Source organism: Leopardus geoffroyi, chromosome A2 (genome assembly GCF_018350155.1).
Source record: "Leopardus geoffroyi isolate Oge1 chromosome A2, O.geoffroyi_Oge1_pat1.0, whole genome shotgun sequence".
Lineage (NCBI taxonomy): Eukaryota > Metazoa > Chordata > Mammalia > Carnivora > Felidae > Leopardus > Leopardus geoffroyi.
The window spans coordinates 21,006,986-21,021,339 of record NC_059331.1 but is presented as its reverse complement, the minus strand read 5'-3'; the positions used below and the strand labels follow the sequence as shown (position 1 = coordinate 21,021,339).

At 57.8% G+C, this 14,354-nt stretch overlaps 1 protein-coding gene across 5 annotated transcripts in view; it reads right to left on the bottom strand.

Annotated features, from left to right (window-relative positions):
* Positions 1–14,354, bottom strand: part of DNAH1 (dynein axonemal heavy chain 1) — a 76,733-nt gene that overhangs the window by 2,821 nt on the left and 59,558 nt on the right. Inside the window, exons 49-73 of one of the 5 annotated variants that reach the window (XM_045493040.1) lie at positions 14,009–14,205; positions 13,392–13,527; positions 12,269–12,477; positions 12,007–12,178; positions 11,077–11,268; positions 10,421–10,531; positions 9,441–9,626; positions 8,833–9,024; positions 7,471–7,638; positions 7,188–7,379; positions 6,931–7,062; positions 6,273–6,398; positions 5,520–5,639; positions 5,241–5,390; positions 4,953–5,113; positions 3,915–4,140; positions 3,584–3,779; positions 3,102–3,253; positions 2,236–2,432; positions 1,844–1,988; positions 1,429–1,587; positions 1,217–1,348; positions 663–833; positions 398–577; positions 145–321 (exon numbers count right to left, since the gene is read on the bottom strand). In XM_045493040.1, the coding sequence (XP_045348996.1) occupies positions 145–321; positions 398–577; positions 663–833; positions 1,217–1,348; positions 1,429–1,587; positions 1,844–1,988; positions 2,236–2,432; positions 3,102–3,253; positions 3,584–3,779; positions 3,915–4,140; positions 4,953–5,113; positions 5,241–5,390; positions 5,520–5,639; positions 6,273–6,398; positions 6,931–7,062; positions 7,188–7,379; positions 7,471–7,638; positions 8,833–9,024; positions 9,441–9,626; positions 10,421–10,531; positions 11,077–11,268; positions 12,007–12,178; positions 12,269–12,477; positions 13,392–13,527; positions 14,009–14,205 (4,179 nt within the window). Of the gene's footprint in view, positions 1–144; positions 322–397; positions 578–662; positions 834–1,216; positions 1,349–1,428; positions 1,588–1,843; positions 1,989–2,235; positions 2,433–3,101; positions 3,254–3,583; positions 3,780–3,914; positions 4,141–4,952; positions 5,114–5,240; positions 5,391–5,519; positions 5,640–6,272; positions 6,399–6,930; positions 7,063–7,187; positions 7,380–7,470; positions 7,639–8,832; positions 9,025–9,440; positions 9,627–10,420; positions 10,532–11,076; positions 11,269–12,006; positions 12,179–12,268; positions 12,478–13,391; positions 13,528–14,008; positions 14,206–14,354 lie in introns of those variants that run through there. The other 4 variants (XM_045493041.1, XM_045493042.1, XM_045493044.1 and 1 more) reach the window with 4 other exon arrangements.

Genomic DNA, 14,354 nt, shown 5'->3' with positions numbered 1-14,354 from the left:
CAGGGGGCAGGGACTGGGTCCACCCCCCTCACCGTGCTGTCTTTGTGGGGTGGAGTAATCCATGAAAAGGAGCTTGCTGCCCAGGTGTTCATGGCACCCCAGAAGCCCAGCCTGGCAAGCTGCCGGCCCTTGGGGTATGCTCACGTTGAGGTCGTAGGTAGGCTGGATCTGGTGGTAGATGCCCGAGGCGCTGTAGCTGTGCTCGTGGAAGAGCACAGACGGGCTGTAGTAGTCTTCCAGGATGTTCATGACGCAGCGACGGTCCCAGTCGTCGGTGACGCGGCCTCCGTAGTTGATCTCCCCGGCCGTGTACTTGAGGACCTACAGGGTGGGTGGGTGAGGGCCCCCACAAGCACCCAGCGCCACCCTCCCTGGCCCCAGCCTGTCCTCGGCCCACCTTGTATGGGATGTCATCATACTCGTCCAGGAACATCTTGAGTTGGCTGATACAGATGCGCAGGTCCCCTTCTGTGAACTCATAGGGGATGTTGAAGCCCAAGGGCCCAAACTTGCGGCGCTCCAGCGCATTCCCATGGAACAGGCACAGGGACAGCAGCAGGGACTTGAACTCCATCACCTGCGAGAGGCAGTGGGGGCAGGGGAGTGAGGGGCGGGGCTGGGTCTGGAGCACGTGGGGTGGGCACGCACCTAGTGCCCTTCACCTTGCGGCAGGAGTTGAGGAAGTCGTCGCTGAGGCTGCTGTAGGACTTGAGCAGGTTGGCCTTGACACCACGTGGTGGCTCAATGGTCATCTTGGAGCCGTTTTGCAGGATGGACACTGGGAACTTGTTGCTGGGCAGGCTGGTGAGCCACAGGCGGAAGTCCCGGTGCACCTGGCGGCCACGCTCCATGTGAGCACCGAGACTGCCCCACACCAGGTTCCCTCCCACCAGGAACCTGGGCCACCTGTAGTCTGACCCGGCTGCTCAGACCACTGATTAAGAATATGGGCTTTGGCAAGTCCCAGGATCATCAGTCGTGGGTGAACTTGGGCATGTCACTTCACCAGTGGTAACGGTAATTAGGGGAGCCACTTAGAAGATGAATCTAGCTGAGGCCTGTTTCATATGTCACTTCCTGAGTGCTCACTGTGTGCCCAGCTGGGCTGAGTGCTCTGTGGGACAATCTCATTAAGCCTCGTCAGTCCTGGATGGATGTGTTAGTAGTCCCTTCAGCAAAGGAGGTCTTTGGACCTGTGGCAGGCAGGGCAGTGCACCTTATCAGGATTAATGTGCTCAATGAGGCGCTCCAGGGCTGGCATCCAGCTGGGTGCCAGGTGGCAGTTCTGGAAGAAGACCCACTTGCCCCTCTCTATGGAGCTGCGCATCATGGCTTCTGCCCGAGGGCCCTGTGGGGCAGAAGTGCTGAGCGGTGAGGCGCCAACTGGCCCAACCCCCAGGGCCCCACCCCTGCCCACCCTGTCCTTACCTGGCCCTGGCCCAGAGAAATGGCAGAGAGCTTCTTGGAGAACTTCATCTCTTCAGCAAACTTGTAGAGGTCAGCAGCGGGGTCAGTGCCAGGCGACAGCACAAAGATGAGGGGTATGGTAGAGCTGGAGTCTTTGAACACCACTGACAGGTTAGCTGTCTGCAAGTCAGGGAGAGACGCTGAGTCACCTGGGGCTGAGGAAGGGCAGGGACCAGGGCAAGGCAGGGGGTCCTGGGGCTTCTAGAGAGCTCTCAGAGAAGCTTCCTGGTGGGGCCTGGAGCCTCCCAGAGTCTTTGGAGGGCATGACTATGAGTTCCACCCTGACCATGGCTGCAAAATGGTCTGTGAAGGTGTAGCCAGTCCCCTGGGACCCATAGGTGGGGATAGGTCCAGGGCACTGACTGGTGGCACTTGCCTGGGGCTCAATGAAGCGTGGTTCCAGGTTGGTGGCCACGAAATCCTGCATGGCATTGGTAACCTTGTCCCCACGCAGGCAGCGGAGAACCAGCAGCTTCTGAAACTGGTCCAGGTACTCATCCCAGATGCCAGGCAAGGGCTCCCTGCAACAGCGCCCGTGTCTCCCTGAGAGCTGACCTGTGAGGGGGCACTGGCCCCAGGGACTCTGCCGGCTGGATGGCCAGGGAGAGTGGAGTGCCTGGAGGGTACATGGCTGGGAGCACAGAAAAGATGTGGCCACAGCTGCAGGGCAGCCCTGGGTGGCTCCTCAGAGAAAGCTCCTTGCAGGTCTGTTCCTGGGGTCTCACCCCTCCTTGTGCCCACCCTGCCAGGCCCTGGGGCGCAGCTCACCGGTGAGGCTCGGGGCTGTCAAAGATGGCCTGGAATTCTGAGAGGTGCTCTGTGAAGTCATGGGCGAAGTCTGAGAAGGCTGGCAGGTTTGAGAGTGCCAGGATATCTCGCCAGGCCCGGTCTGACAGCCAGTCAGGTGCTGGGTTTTCAGTCATGACCTGGATAGAACCTCCAGACAGGAGGTAGCGCCACTCACTCTGGCAGGGGACAGGGGGAGACTAGTGTCCGGGCCTTGTGACCAGCCTCTGGCACCCCACCCAGCAATGCCTCCCCTGCCACCCCTCAGCCAGAGAAATGGGGTTCTCCCTGGGGGAGGCAGTCAGACAGGTCTGGATTAATGTCCTCACTCCACATTTTCCTGTCTGGGTGTCCTTAGGCAAAAGATGTGACCTCTGAGCTTCAGTTTCCTCACTTTGGGAAGTAGGAAGAATTAGAATTCTAGCTGCTCCACAAAGGGTTTGTGGGGGTTTGAGAGTGTATCCGTTAGCCTGGCACCTGGCACACAGTGAGGGCTCAAGCTGGAGTGGCTGTAACACTCACACTCTTGGATGTGATTTCCGACACGCTGTGGGGCTCATGAGAGCGTGAGTGGGGAGGCTTGGGACGGTCCCTGCTCGCCAGCACACCCATGGCTCTGAGAAGGCTGTGCTCACAGAGCAGCTTGAGCCACAATGAACCTAAGGTCTCCTGGCTGTTGGGAGCAAGGAGCTGTTTCCTGAGGTCTCTGCCCCCTTGCTCTTGCTGTGCCCTGAGGCCCAGCCTTCCCTTTCCTTTCACCCTGTTCTCCCAGGCCCTGCCACAGGCTCCCTCCTCAGGCTATCTGTCCCGAGTCATTGGCCCACCCAGTTCCCTCTCTGCTCATGTACCTGATCTATCTTGGCCTCATTCATCATGATGCGGGCACACAGCAGGAAGGCAAACATCAGCTTGTGCTTCTCAAAGAGGCTACGGCAGACGTTGCTGTAGAGGTTGTAGGTCAGGTGGCGGTTGATGTTGGCAATGCGCTTCTTCAGGTTGTCTGCAGGGCAGGAGGGGATGGCAAGTGCATGGGGGGAGGTGAGGGAAGCAAGATCCCCGGGGTTCAGCCTAGCCCAGCCAGTCTGCCCTGCAGCCAGAGGGATGGTGTGGGCATCCCCTTGGGGCCTGTGGAATTCCTCATAGAGGGGCTCTGAGGAGGGTCGGGAGGGGTGTGCATGTTGTTATGTTTGATATGAGAGTATGTGCAAGTGAACGTGGACATGATTTTACATGTATGTGCCCACTGTGGAGATGTGGCCACGTGTATCACATCTGTTTCAGGGTGGGAGCCTGGCATTTGTGTCACCGTGTGCACATATGCCAGGACTACCTGCCCTCTCTGAGTTGGCGATGCCCGAGAGGAAGATGTTGAGAAACCACTCCAGGGAGTACTGGTACATGGGGTCCACGTTGGCCAGGTCAGACACACAGAAGAAAAGGATCTGGGTGCGGACGGCCACGGGTATGTACTCCATTCGCGTGAGGTCAATGTCCTTCTCCGTCTGCTCTGCGATCCTGACTTTGGCCTGGAGGTACAGCAGGGGAGTGGTGGTCAGGCCCAGCTAGACTGGCAAAGAGCGGCAAGCAGAGGTGGGTGGGGACAGGGGTCAGACCTAGGGCTAGAGGTAGGAGTCGGTAGGCCGGGGCAGGCAGTTGCTGACCTGAATCTCAGCAGCCTTCATCTTGGAAGCCTCCAGAACCTTGATGAGCTCCATGTCATCCACAGGGTTGCCTTCAGAGGAGCTGAGCCTGTATAGGATCTGGTCTTCAATGTCCTTCAGCTCCTGGCGCATCTTGGCATTACTGACAATCAGCTGGTTTTTAGCTTCCTCCAGGTCCGGCCTCTCCTCAGCCACTACTTGGCCCAGAAGTTGGTCCTCTAGACCACTGCCAGGGGCAGGGGACACCATGTCAGCAACACCTGGTAGACCCCAGAGGGCCAGCCTTGAGTCTGCTCACCTATCTACCTGTGGCCCCAGGGCTCCAAGAGCCCAGCATCCCTGACAGTGTCAGCCCGGGAGGCCTAACCTCTGTCTCAGGCTGCAGGGCTAATGCAGAGACTGTCTGCAAAGTGACCGGTTCTCAGTGAGACCTGGGTGGCAACCTGCAATCCGAGCAGGGGTCTTTGAAAAACTTCCTGGGCAGGAGGGGGCTGGATGACTGGTAGAGACCTGCCTTACGGGCGTTTTCACAACCATGTCTGTGGAGAGGTTTGTAGTAACCACTGACATGGAGGCCTGAGCATGAAGCAGGCCTGTGGGCTCTGTGTAGGTGGCCAGCAAAAACCGCAGTGCCTGGGCTCATGGCAGCAAAGCAGGAAGCAGGGCTTGGGTGTAGGGAGCCAGAGTGTGCCTGAGTCAGGACTCCAGGACAGCTCTGGGGGTGAGTGCACAAGGGGCTGGCAAGGGCTGAGCCACAGGGGAAGGGTACCTGGACAAGATGGGGCTAGCACTGACCAGGGAGGCTGAGGGGTCCCGACCAAGGATCAAGGGCTCTTAATCTTGGGGGTGGGGGTTCTTAGCTGGGAGTGGTGGCAATTAAGAGGAGCTGGTGGAGGTGCCAGGAAGGCCTGGAATGCCAGAGTGCCTTGGAAAAAGCCAGTGGAGCCTCTGGGAGAGACCCATTGAGTCTCAGCCTGCGGGTGGGAGTGAGGCAGCCAGACAGAGCTGATGCTCGGTGTCCGGGGTCTGGGGGCTTACCTGGGCGACAGAGTGAAGTTGATGAGAGTGAGTTTAGTGGAGATCTCAGGCGTGTAGTGTGGGTTGGGCAGCTTGGTGGTAATATACATCCTGAAGTCCTCATGGTAGGGGATCACCGTGTCCCCCAGCTTCAGCACTGTGTTCCCCTGCTGCTTGTATGTCTACATACAGTGGGTGGGATGGGCAAGCACCATGGCCAGGGCTTCACCAGTGAGGCAGGGAAGGGGCTGCTCCCTCCCCTGTCCAGACCGACAGTCTGCCCCCACTCCCTTGCCGCTGCAGGCCCACCTGCTTGAGCAGCACAGGCTCCAGGGCCGGGTCGAGCTCCTCGCCCACGTTCTCTAAAAGGCAGGGCTTGCCGAAGCGGATGGCATTCTCCATGCTGCGCAGGAAGTCTCGGTCACTCAGCTTGAATACATCCAGTCCACTGTCCTTCTCCTGTAGGCACAGGGGGCTAGTGGGGGCTGTGGGGGCTGTGGGGGCTGAGAGCCAGGCTGAACCCCCGCTATTGACCCTGCACTTGCTAAGCCCGGCTGTGTGGGGCAGCGGCACCATGCATGGGCTCACCATGTTCTTGATCCATTTGTTGGCCTGGCTCTGAGGGTCAATGAAGTGAGTCCAGCGCTGGGAATACTGGTTGATGACCCCATTCTCCACTGACAGTGTGTCGTTGGGGAGGCCAGCGATCTGTGGGGCACCAGGGGCCAGACTGGGTCAGGGCTCTCACATAAGCAAGGTCAGCTGGGGCATCAGCTACTCCCAGCTTTGTGCTTGGTGATCTCTTCCTTCTTATTATGTCCCCTTCGAGGTGGGGACAGGAGATAGTGTGCACAGCCATCAGCCCACAGGACCCATACTCTCTCCTGCTTCTAGGCTGGCTCCCAACACCCTCCTTTCTCTGGGCCTCTCTGCCTTCATGCCTACGGAGTCCTCACTCAGTCAGACCATCTCCCCAGAGCCCACATGCCATCGATGTCCTGGCCTATGCTCACCCTTGGCCTCTGCCCATAGCCTCCTGGTTTTCTCCCTGGGCCAACTTTACCTGTCCTTCTAGCTCAGATCTGCAGACTTCCTTAACCTCACTCTGGATGCTGCTCCCCTACCCCAGCCCACTCTTACAAGCACCCCTTGAATTCTCTGCCCACAGTTAGCTAGATCTGTGCCACACTGCATTCAGCTCTCTCCTCTCCTACACACACCCTTTCGCTGGGCCCAGGCAGGTTCAGGGGAGGCATCTCTGAGCAGTCCCAGGAAAGAGGGTGGGAGGGAAGCAGGAGGCCCCTGGCCCAGCCCAGTCACGCCAGCCCTCTGGGTGGGTACCTGCCATGAGCGGATCTTCACGGGGTTTCCCAGTGTACCGATTAGCGTGGGCTCAGAAGTGTGTGGGACCTTGTGTCTTGTGAGCTGCTTGACCCAGTTATCGTAGAGCACTGTGCGATACTGGCCCTGGGGAGATGCCAGACTCCTCAGGACCATCCCACCATGACCCGTGTGATGCCCTCCCACCTCCCTTTGCACACACACACACACCCCGTCCCCCCCCCCCCCCCCCCAGTGCTCAGCCATTGTACACAGAGGCAGAGCTCAGATGTGAAGTGGGACACCTGCACTTGGGTCCCACTCTGGGTGACTTCCTTGGCCCCTTTTCTGTGAAATAGGGGCAATGACAAGAACGCCCACCTGTCAGGGAGACTGTGAGGGTTGAAAAAGATGCACCCAGCAAGCATGGAAGTGCGAGCTCCTATCTCCCACTAGAAAACCAGCCCTGCCAGGGAGGGGTTCTGGCTGTTTCATGCACTGCCTTATCCCCTGTGCCTGGAACAGCACCTGGCTCAGACGGGGCACCCGAGGAGTGCTCGTTGAATGAGTAAGTGCAGAAGGAGTGGCCCTCCGGGCTGCCCCTTGTGGAGTGAGGCCTCAAGGTGGGGCCTGTTTGGGGAGGTGAGGCTGCCCCAGGCAGGGTCAGAAGGTTCCTTACTGTGAAGGGGCCCAGGTAGGCCACGAAGCCAGCAGCCAGCAGCACGTCACCAGAGATGTTATCAAGCGTATGCTCCAGGTTCTCCACTGTCTCCTGCCAGCGTACCTTCTCGTCGGACAGCCCGTTGATGAGCTGCAGGGGCAGCCCCGTGGGGTGGGCTGTGGTTAGCTGGGCCGGGGGCTGGGGAGGGTGCGCAGGGCCTTCCCCCGACCCAGGCCCCCCCAGCCCAGAGGCCCTCCCTATGGGGATGTGCGCACCTTGTCTGCGCGGCCCAGCCGCTGCTCACACTGCTCGCACTTCAGCTCCAGTTCCTCCTTCTTGGTGATGCATTCCCGGTACTTGGTCTGCATCGTGGCGATGCCATCCTCCACCTCGCGCAGGCGTTGCTTGGCCTCCTCCAGGATCCTCTGTGTCACCTCCAGGTCGTCCTGGGCCTCCCGCAGGGCTTGCTGCCAGCAGAGGGTCCAGGGCTAACTTGTGGCAGGGGCTCTCCCCCTGGGGGCTCTTCCTCCCCTGCCCCCAGCCGTACCCAGCCCTCACCCGCTTGGGCTCCACTGCCTTGGCCACAAAGTGGTACTTATGCATGGCGCGCACCCACTGGCAGATGGAGGTGCAGGCCTTGGACACCTTGGCGATGGCGGCTGGCTGGAACTCCTCATTGTCAATGTAAGGCTGGATGGCTTTGATCACCGCCTCCCCAATGTTGTCCTAGGGGAGGGGAACTGTGGGCATCAGGGGGTGCTTTGCAGGGAGGAAGTGATGGTGGGCCCTGCTAAGGAACATCTTGCTCCTGCTCTGAGTCCCATGTCCCATGTAGGCTTCAGCACAAGTGTCTTCCTTTGGGAATAAACATGGCCCAGAAAGGCTGGTCGGAAGGGGAACTTCTGTGTTCCAGGATTTCAGATAATACAATCAGAGACTTTGTCCTCGAGAAACCACGCAGGCTTGAGGTCTGATGATATGCAAGCCCCATTTAAAATTCATTTAGCAACAAGAGCTATTTCCTGACAGGTGTGGACATGAGTGAGTGACTCTGACGCCCAACCAGGGTCATGTTCAGGGTATTAATCCTCATCCTGAGAGCTCACCACACCCTCAACGTTCCTGTCCCACCGTGGAAGAGTCCAACCCTAAACAACCCTGTAGTTTAGGATGAGCCTAGGAATCTGCATGGTTCATGAGCTCCCAGGGTTCAGAGCCTGGGACCAGGCAGGGGAGCCTGAGCACTGGCTGTGAGTGCTCCTGATTTGGGTCTAATTAGGCCTGTGGGGACTCTGGTTTCTAGACTGATGGAAGAGGAGGAGGAAGGATGGGGAAGTCTATAGGGAGTCTAGCTGCCTATGGGCCATTGTCTCCACCCTCCCAGTGCAGCCTGGAGTGTCCGGGGCCTGATACTGACACATGGTGGTGGGGGGTGGCCCATGTGCACAGGCAGTTGTCCCCTATCCAACTGCTAGGCTGAAGAGGGTCCCCCAAGAGAGTAGTGGGCTCCAGGCTGATCTAACCATGAAGCCACCTCCTGAGAGAGAAAACGGGCATGGACACTAAGAGCCCCAGATAGACAGCAGACAGAGAAACCTAGAGACAGACAGGAGAAGCTGAGCCTCAGCTGAGGCTGAGGGAAAGGCGATGGTTGCACAGACAGTGAAGGTCTAGGCCAAGGCCATGGGGGTCTCAGGGAGGAAAAGGCACAAGAGGGGATCTCCAGGCTACAGAGCTTTGGAGTGACTATGGGTGACATCTTATGGGGACAGGAGCCTGCCTGTCGCCCCTGTGGCCACAGGGCTGTGTGTGTTACAAGCACAGGGAGATAGGACAGAGAATCCTACACTGTGGGGGTGTTGGCTCCTCTCCTTGCTTCCCTGCCTTACCCACTGTCCAGGCTGCACCTGGCATGCTCACCTTGTCAAACTTGAAGAGGCTATCAAGGAAGCGGCCAGGATCCTGCAGCAGCCCCTTGCCGGGCTCCCAGTAGTCGTCCACCTTGGAGCCAGGCTTCTCTCCAGGCACCTTCTTGGGCTTGATGCCCTTCATGATGCACACAGCCTCTATGACCAGCTTCACGCCTGGGGGTGGCCGCTGCATGGCCCGCACCTACAGGTCAGGCCAAGAGTGGGGGAGACCCATCAATGCCTGGATTCCCCCAGGGCAGGGACAGCTGTCAGATAAGGTGGACCTCACCTACCCAGTTCCTACCACCGTTGACAAAATGTGCTCTGAAATGTTCCCTGAGGTCTGCCTCGGCCTGTGACTCCTGCTGCTCCCTCATATACCCAGGCTTGACCATGAGGCTAGAGGCTGATTTCTTAGGACCGAAAGCCCTCCCCATGTGCTGGCTCAGGGCCTAGAGGCTGGTGCAAGGAGGTAAGGGCAGGCAGCTGGGTTTGAGCCCTATTTCTGCTCACACCTCCCAGCACATGACCCCCAAGGGATGTGGAGAGAGGGAGCCTGGAGCCCAGGGGTGCTAGGCTGGACACCAGGGGGGATTCCAGGGCTGCCTGGCCACCCACCTCAGTCACATCATTCTTGTTGAGGTTGCGCAGGCTGGCCAGGGCCGCATCCAGGGCAGGCAGGGCCTCATCCAGGTCCTTCTGGGCGTCATCAGCTATAGCTTGTGCCTTCCTGGCCTTCTCATTGGCCTTGATCTCCTCTGCTTGCACTGAATTTCGGGTCTCCTGAGCAATGGCTGTGTCCACCTGGAGACCAAAGGCAGGGAGGACCCAGCTGGTGGCATGCCAGGGACACGTGTCCTCACCCCTTTCTCCTTCCTACACACCTCAGTTTCCCTAGGCAGAGGGAAATGAGGGCTGGGATACCCCATTCTCCAAGGGCCCTCTTGGCTATGACAGGCCATGGAGCTATGGGAATGTAAGAAGCCCATTCTGAGTATTCACAGTGGGCCTGGATTGGGGCTCTGGGCTTTATGTGCTTGAGCACAACTGCCCACCAGGGAAGGACCCCCTAAGTCCTTAGGGTACCGCCATGCAAGACAGAGAAAGGTGCTCCCCCTACCCCCATCATGTTCTTTCCATCTGCTGGCAAACATTTTCAAAACACTGACATTGCAGAGCAGAATGTGACTGCTTCTACCAGAAAGCTGTCATAACGAACATACGAATCTGAGATGTCGGCTGGGAGGACACGGCCCTCGAATTTGGGGATCTCACAAAGACTCAGAGGGAGACTCGGGCAGAGTCCGCACAGCTGCCTGTGGTGGCCTGCCGCTCAGTCTGTGTCATGACTACCACGGCTTGGGCTGCCTCTCTTGCTTTCACCACATCCCCTACCCCGGGGCAGTGCCCAGCATAGAATAGGTTCCAAGCAAACACTTGTTGAATAAACCAATGACTACTGGCTGAGGAAGACAGGCACTGAGAGGCTAAGCAACCTGCAGGGTCAGGCAGCTGACGATCTTGTGGTTGCATGGGGACACTGAACATCCTCAGACACAGTCAGACATCAGGGAAGAGAGCCAAGGAGCACCCCTGACCTTGATCTGCTCCATGGTGAGCATGGTGTCCTTGGCAGCCTCTTCCAGCAGAGGGCGCATCATCTCCAGCTCCTCCTGCATCTTGGCCACATCTTCTGAAGTTCGCAGCAGCTAGGAGATAGGGGATGCAGAGAGGAAATTAGGTGTGACAGGGTACCAGAAAGAGAGCCGGGGTATGTGCCTGTGTGGCTCAGTTGGTTGAGGATCTGACTCTTGATCTCAGTTCTGGTCTTGATCCCGGGGTCTTGAGTTCAAGCCCCCTGTTGGGCTCCATGCTAGGCATGAGGCCTACTTGAAAAAAAAAAAAAAAAAAAAAAGACAAAAGAAAGAGAGAGTTGGGCCTGGAGGGGCCTGGGGAGAGGTTCCTGCAGGGCCACAGGCCCTCATGCATGAGTGAGAGGCTGTGGCTGGTTGTCCAGTGAACCCTGGAGGAAGGGAGCCATCCCCTGAATATCTGTGGGGTAACCTGCTTTGGCCTTGCCCTTGTCCAACAGCTTCTGTTCATTTGTTTATTTGGTAAGGGAGGAAGCCACCCATTTCAACACTGCAGGCTGCTGATGAGAGGGTGGGCTGGGCCTTCCTGGGTCTGGGCTAAGCCAGAGCAGGCAGAATCATGGGCTGTCAGCCATTGCCCACAAAGCCCCACCGTGGCCCACCTTGTCAAGGCCACTCTTCATGCGGTTCTTAGCAGTTTTCAGCTCCTGTTTCTTCTGCCCAATTAGGATGGAGAAAATATTAAGCAGCTCCAGGTAGCTCTTGGGGGTCACATAGTTGTGGCGGGCCAGCTCAGCCAGGTACTCGACACACTTCTTGGCCACCGACTGGTGGATATATACGCAAACCTGAATCTGTGGGGTGGGAAACCACTGATGCCAGCAGCAAAGAGAGGGCACCGGGGTGCCCTCAAAGCCACTGCAGCCTAGTCCCAAGGAGGGGGCCACATGTAAGAACCTCAATGCCTCTCACACTCACTGTCTCCTATGATCCTCATAGCCTCAAGGGTCAAGGTCACCTATTCTGCAGAAAATCCCACGACCCAGAGAAGTCAAGGGGCTTGTTTAAGTTCACACAACTGTCAAGGGCAGAGCTGCCTTTAAATGGACTCAGGTCTCTCCCAGATCTTTCCCTGGTCACAGCTCCCAAGACCTGCCTCTCCCTGAGAATCCTAAGGTGGGACCCCCCTTCCTTGGAGGCTGGGTCAGGGGAAACAGAAGGCCCAAGGCCTCAGCATAGCTGGACAGGGAAATGGACTCACTCTAGCTCTTGGCCCTCAGGTGACCACCACTCTCTCAGTTTGGACCAGACAGATCTAGTCCCCCATCCATGGTCTTTGGTTGTGTCAGGGGGCTCTGTGAAGAAAGCTGCCACAAAGATCTCAGGGAACAAAACAAACAGTGACTGTGAAGTGTGTGTCCAACCACCTATGTCACTGAGACAGTCTTGTGGCACCCCCATTATACAGATGAGGAAACAGGCTCAGCACAGGTAACTCACCTGCCCAAACGCCCATCAGTGTTGAGCCTGGGTGAGAGTCCCAAGCCTAAACAGTTCCCCCACGACAGCTTGCTCCTCACTAAGACACCTACCAGTCCTCCGATTACTTCAGAGGTGGCTTCCAGTTCTGGGATCTCGTTCAGGGACATGGTGGCCACAGACTCCAGGGCCTCAGCTGGCCATTCGTTAAACCAGTCAATGGTACAGCAGTTGACCAGCGAGGGGAATTGCCTCAGGCGGGCTCGGAAGACCTCTCCTATGGGGCTGGGGGGCCAGGAGTCCAAATGAGATGCTGACTTCCACCCCCAGGAGCCCAGAACCCTCCCCACAGCAGGCTGCGATGACTGCTTGTACCTCATGCACAGCACCACATGGATGTTGCTGCGCACACGCCCAGTGTAGGCGGCCATGAGGTTGGCCTTGGTGGGCTGCAGGCCCTGCTCCTGGACATATGGCCGCATGGTGTTGACAATCTGGTCCTGCTCTTCTGAGGTGTAGAGGTTGGGAATGTCACCCGAGTTCAGGACGTTGTTGATGTCCTCCAGGAAAGACTCGTTCTTGATCTGGGGAGAGATGAGAGTGCAAAAGCTAAGCCTTGATGATGGCCCCTGGGCGTTGGTCTCCCTGGACCTTCACAGCAGCCCCATTTTACAAACCTGGGCAGAGAAGCCCAGGATCATACAAGTGACCCCATAAGTCATAGTCTAGGACTCATATCTGGGTCTGCCCTATAGCAGAGACTCTGAACATCACCACTGGGCTGTGAAAGAGCCTTGGGTCCTGGGTAGGAGATGTGGCACCTTACTCCTCACTTTTCAGGCCTCTCCATGCCTGTTTAGTCCTCCTGTTTACAGGAGAAAACCAGGCCATGGGCAGAAATAGGTCCTTACCAGATGACATGAGGGGACCCTGGGGTAGAAGCTGGGCTGGGAACAGAAAGGACTCTGCACAGGGTGGGATGTATTTCAGGACTTCAGCCTTGGCCCAGTTCTGACCCCTAGCCAGGTTTAAGTGCTGCTGTATTTGTCTTGAGAACCCAAAGCCACAACCTCACCTTCTCTTAAGAGACCTAGTAACAGTACTCATGCCTAGGGAGCTCTAGAGGGAGCAGCCCCCAAATAGAGCACCACGGGCACAGCACTTTGGGCACAAGTCCTGTGGTCCTTAAGGTGGGAAGCCTTTGGCCAGTGAGTGTGGTGCCATTTGTGGTCAGCCATGGTGCCAGGGGCCTTCTTTACCCTTAGGGTTTAGTAGCGATCTATATCTCCCTAGCCCTGATAGGCTGGGTTTGGCCCCACGCACCTGACCCACCCAACTATGGGCTCCCTCACCCCTAGTCCCAGCTGTCCCTCAAAACAGCCACCCCAAATGACAGTGACCTGGGATTGAAGGACTGACCACCTTATAGGATACCACACTGGGATGGGGTTATAGCCACCCCACCTTGGACCCTGCCCATTGCCTATGGCAGTGGCACCTGGGTGTCGGAGAACAGGAAGGTGATGGGCAGGCTGTACAGGCCAGCCTTGAGCAAGACCTTCTTGACATCTTCACGCCACTCGATCATGCCGTAGTTCTTGGATAGCTCAATCTGGAAGCACTCGTACTCAGCCCTAGAGACAGGAGTTTGGGTGGAGGCCTACCAGAGCTTGAGGCCAAGTGCTGAGTGGTGGGTGCCCACACCCCACCCCAGCTATCTGGAGTCTGTCCCCCTTCCTGGGCAGATCTGCAGACTCTCCAGGCCCTGAACATGCTCTCTTGCCTTCAGACCTTGGCTTAAGCTGTTCCCATGGCCTGGAATGCCCTTTCCTTCCATCCTCCCAGCTCTGATTCTGAGAGAAAGCCTATGGCCGTCTCATCTAGGAATCCCTCTTGGATGTCTGCAGCCACATTTCCCTCCCCACAGCACCACAGGGCACTGCTGTTGCCTCTCCTTGGGGCCTAGTTCCTGTTCCCAGTGTGTTCAGAAGCCCATGGCTGGGGGTCCTGGCCCGGGGCGGCCCGAGGCTCCCCCATCTGTGGAAGAACATAAATGGAACCAATAGCCTGTCTGCCGCCAGCCACCCACTGCCCACCATGTCTGGGGGCCCTCACATGTGCGAGGCCAGCCGAGTGAGGGAGCTGCGGCCACTGCCACCCACACCCAGCAGGAGCGCGTTGCCCAGCGCCTGGCGCAGGGTGCGGCTGATGCGGCAGATGTGGCTCATGGCATCCATGAAGAGGACCAGCTTCAGCTTGGCTGTGTTGATCTGGTTGTAGTCCTCCATGTACTCCTCAATCACCTGCATCATCTGGGGCAGGGAGGATGGGGAGATCTGGGTCCTCTCTCAGTCTCTGTGAACCAGGGCCCCCAACAGAAAGCACACCCCTTCCTCTGTGCTTGGAAGGGCGCTGTGCCTTCAGAAGCCAGTTCCACCTACATAAGGCCCGACCTGTTGGA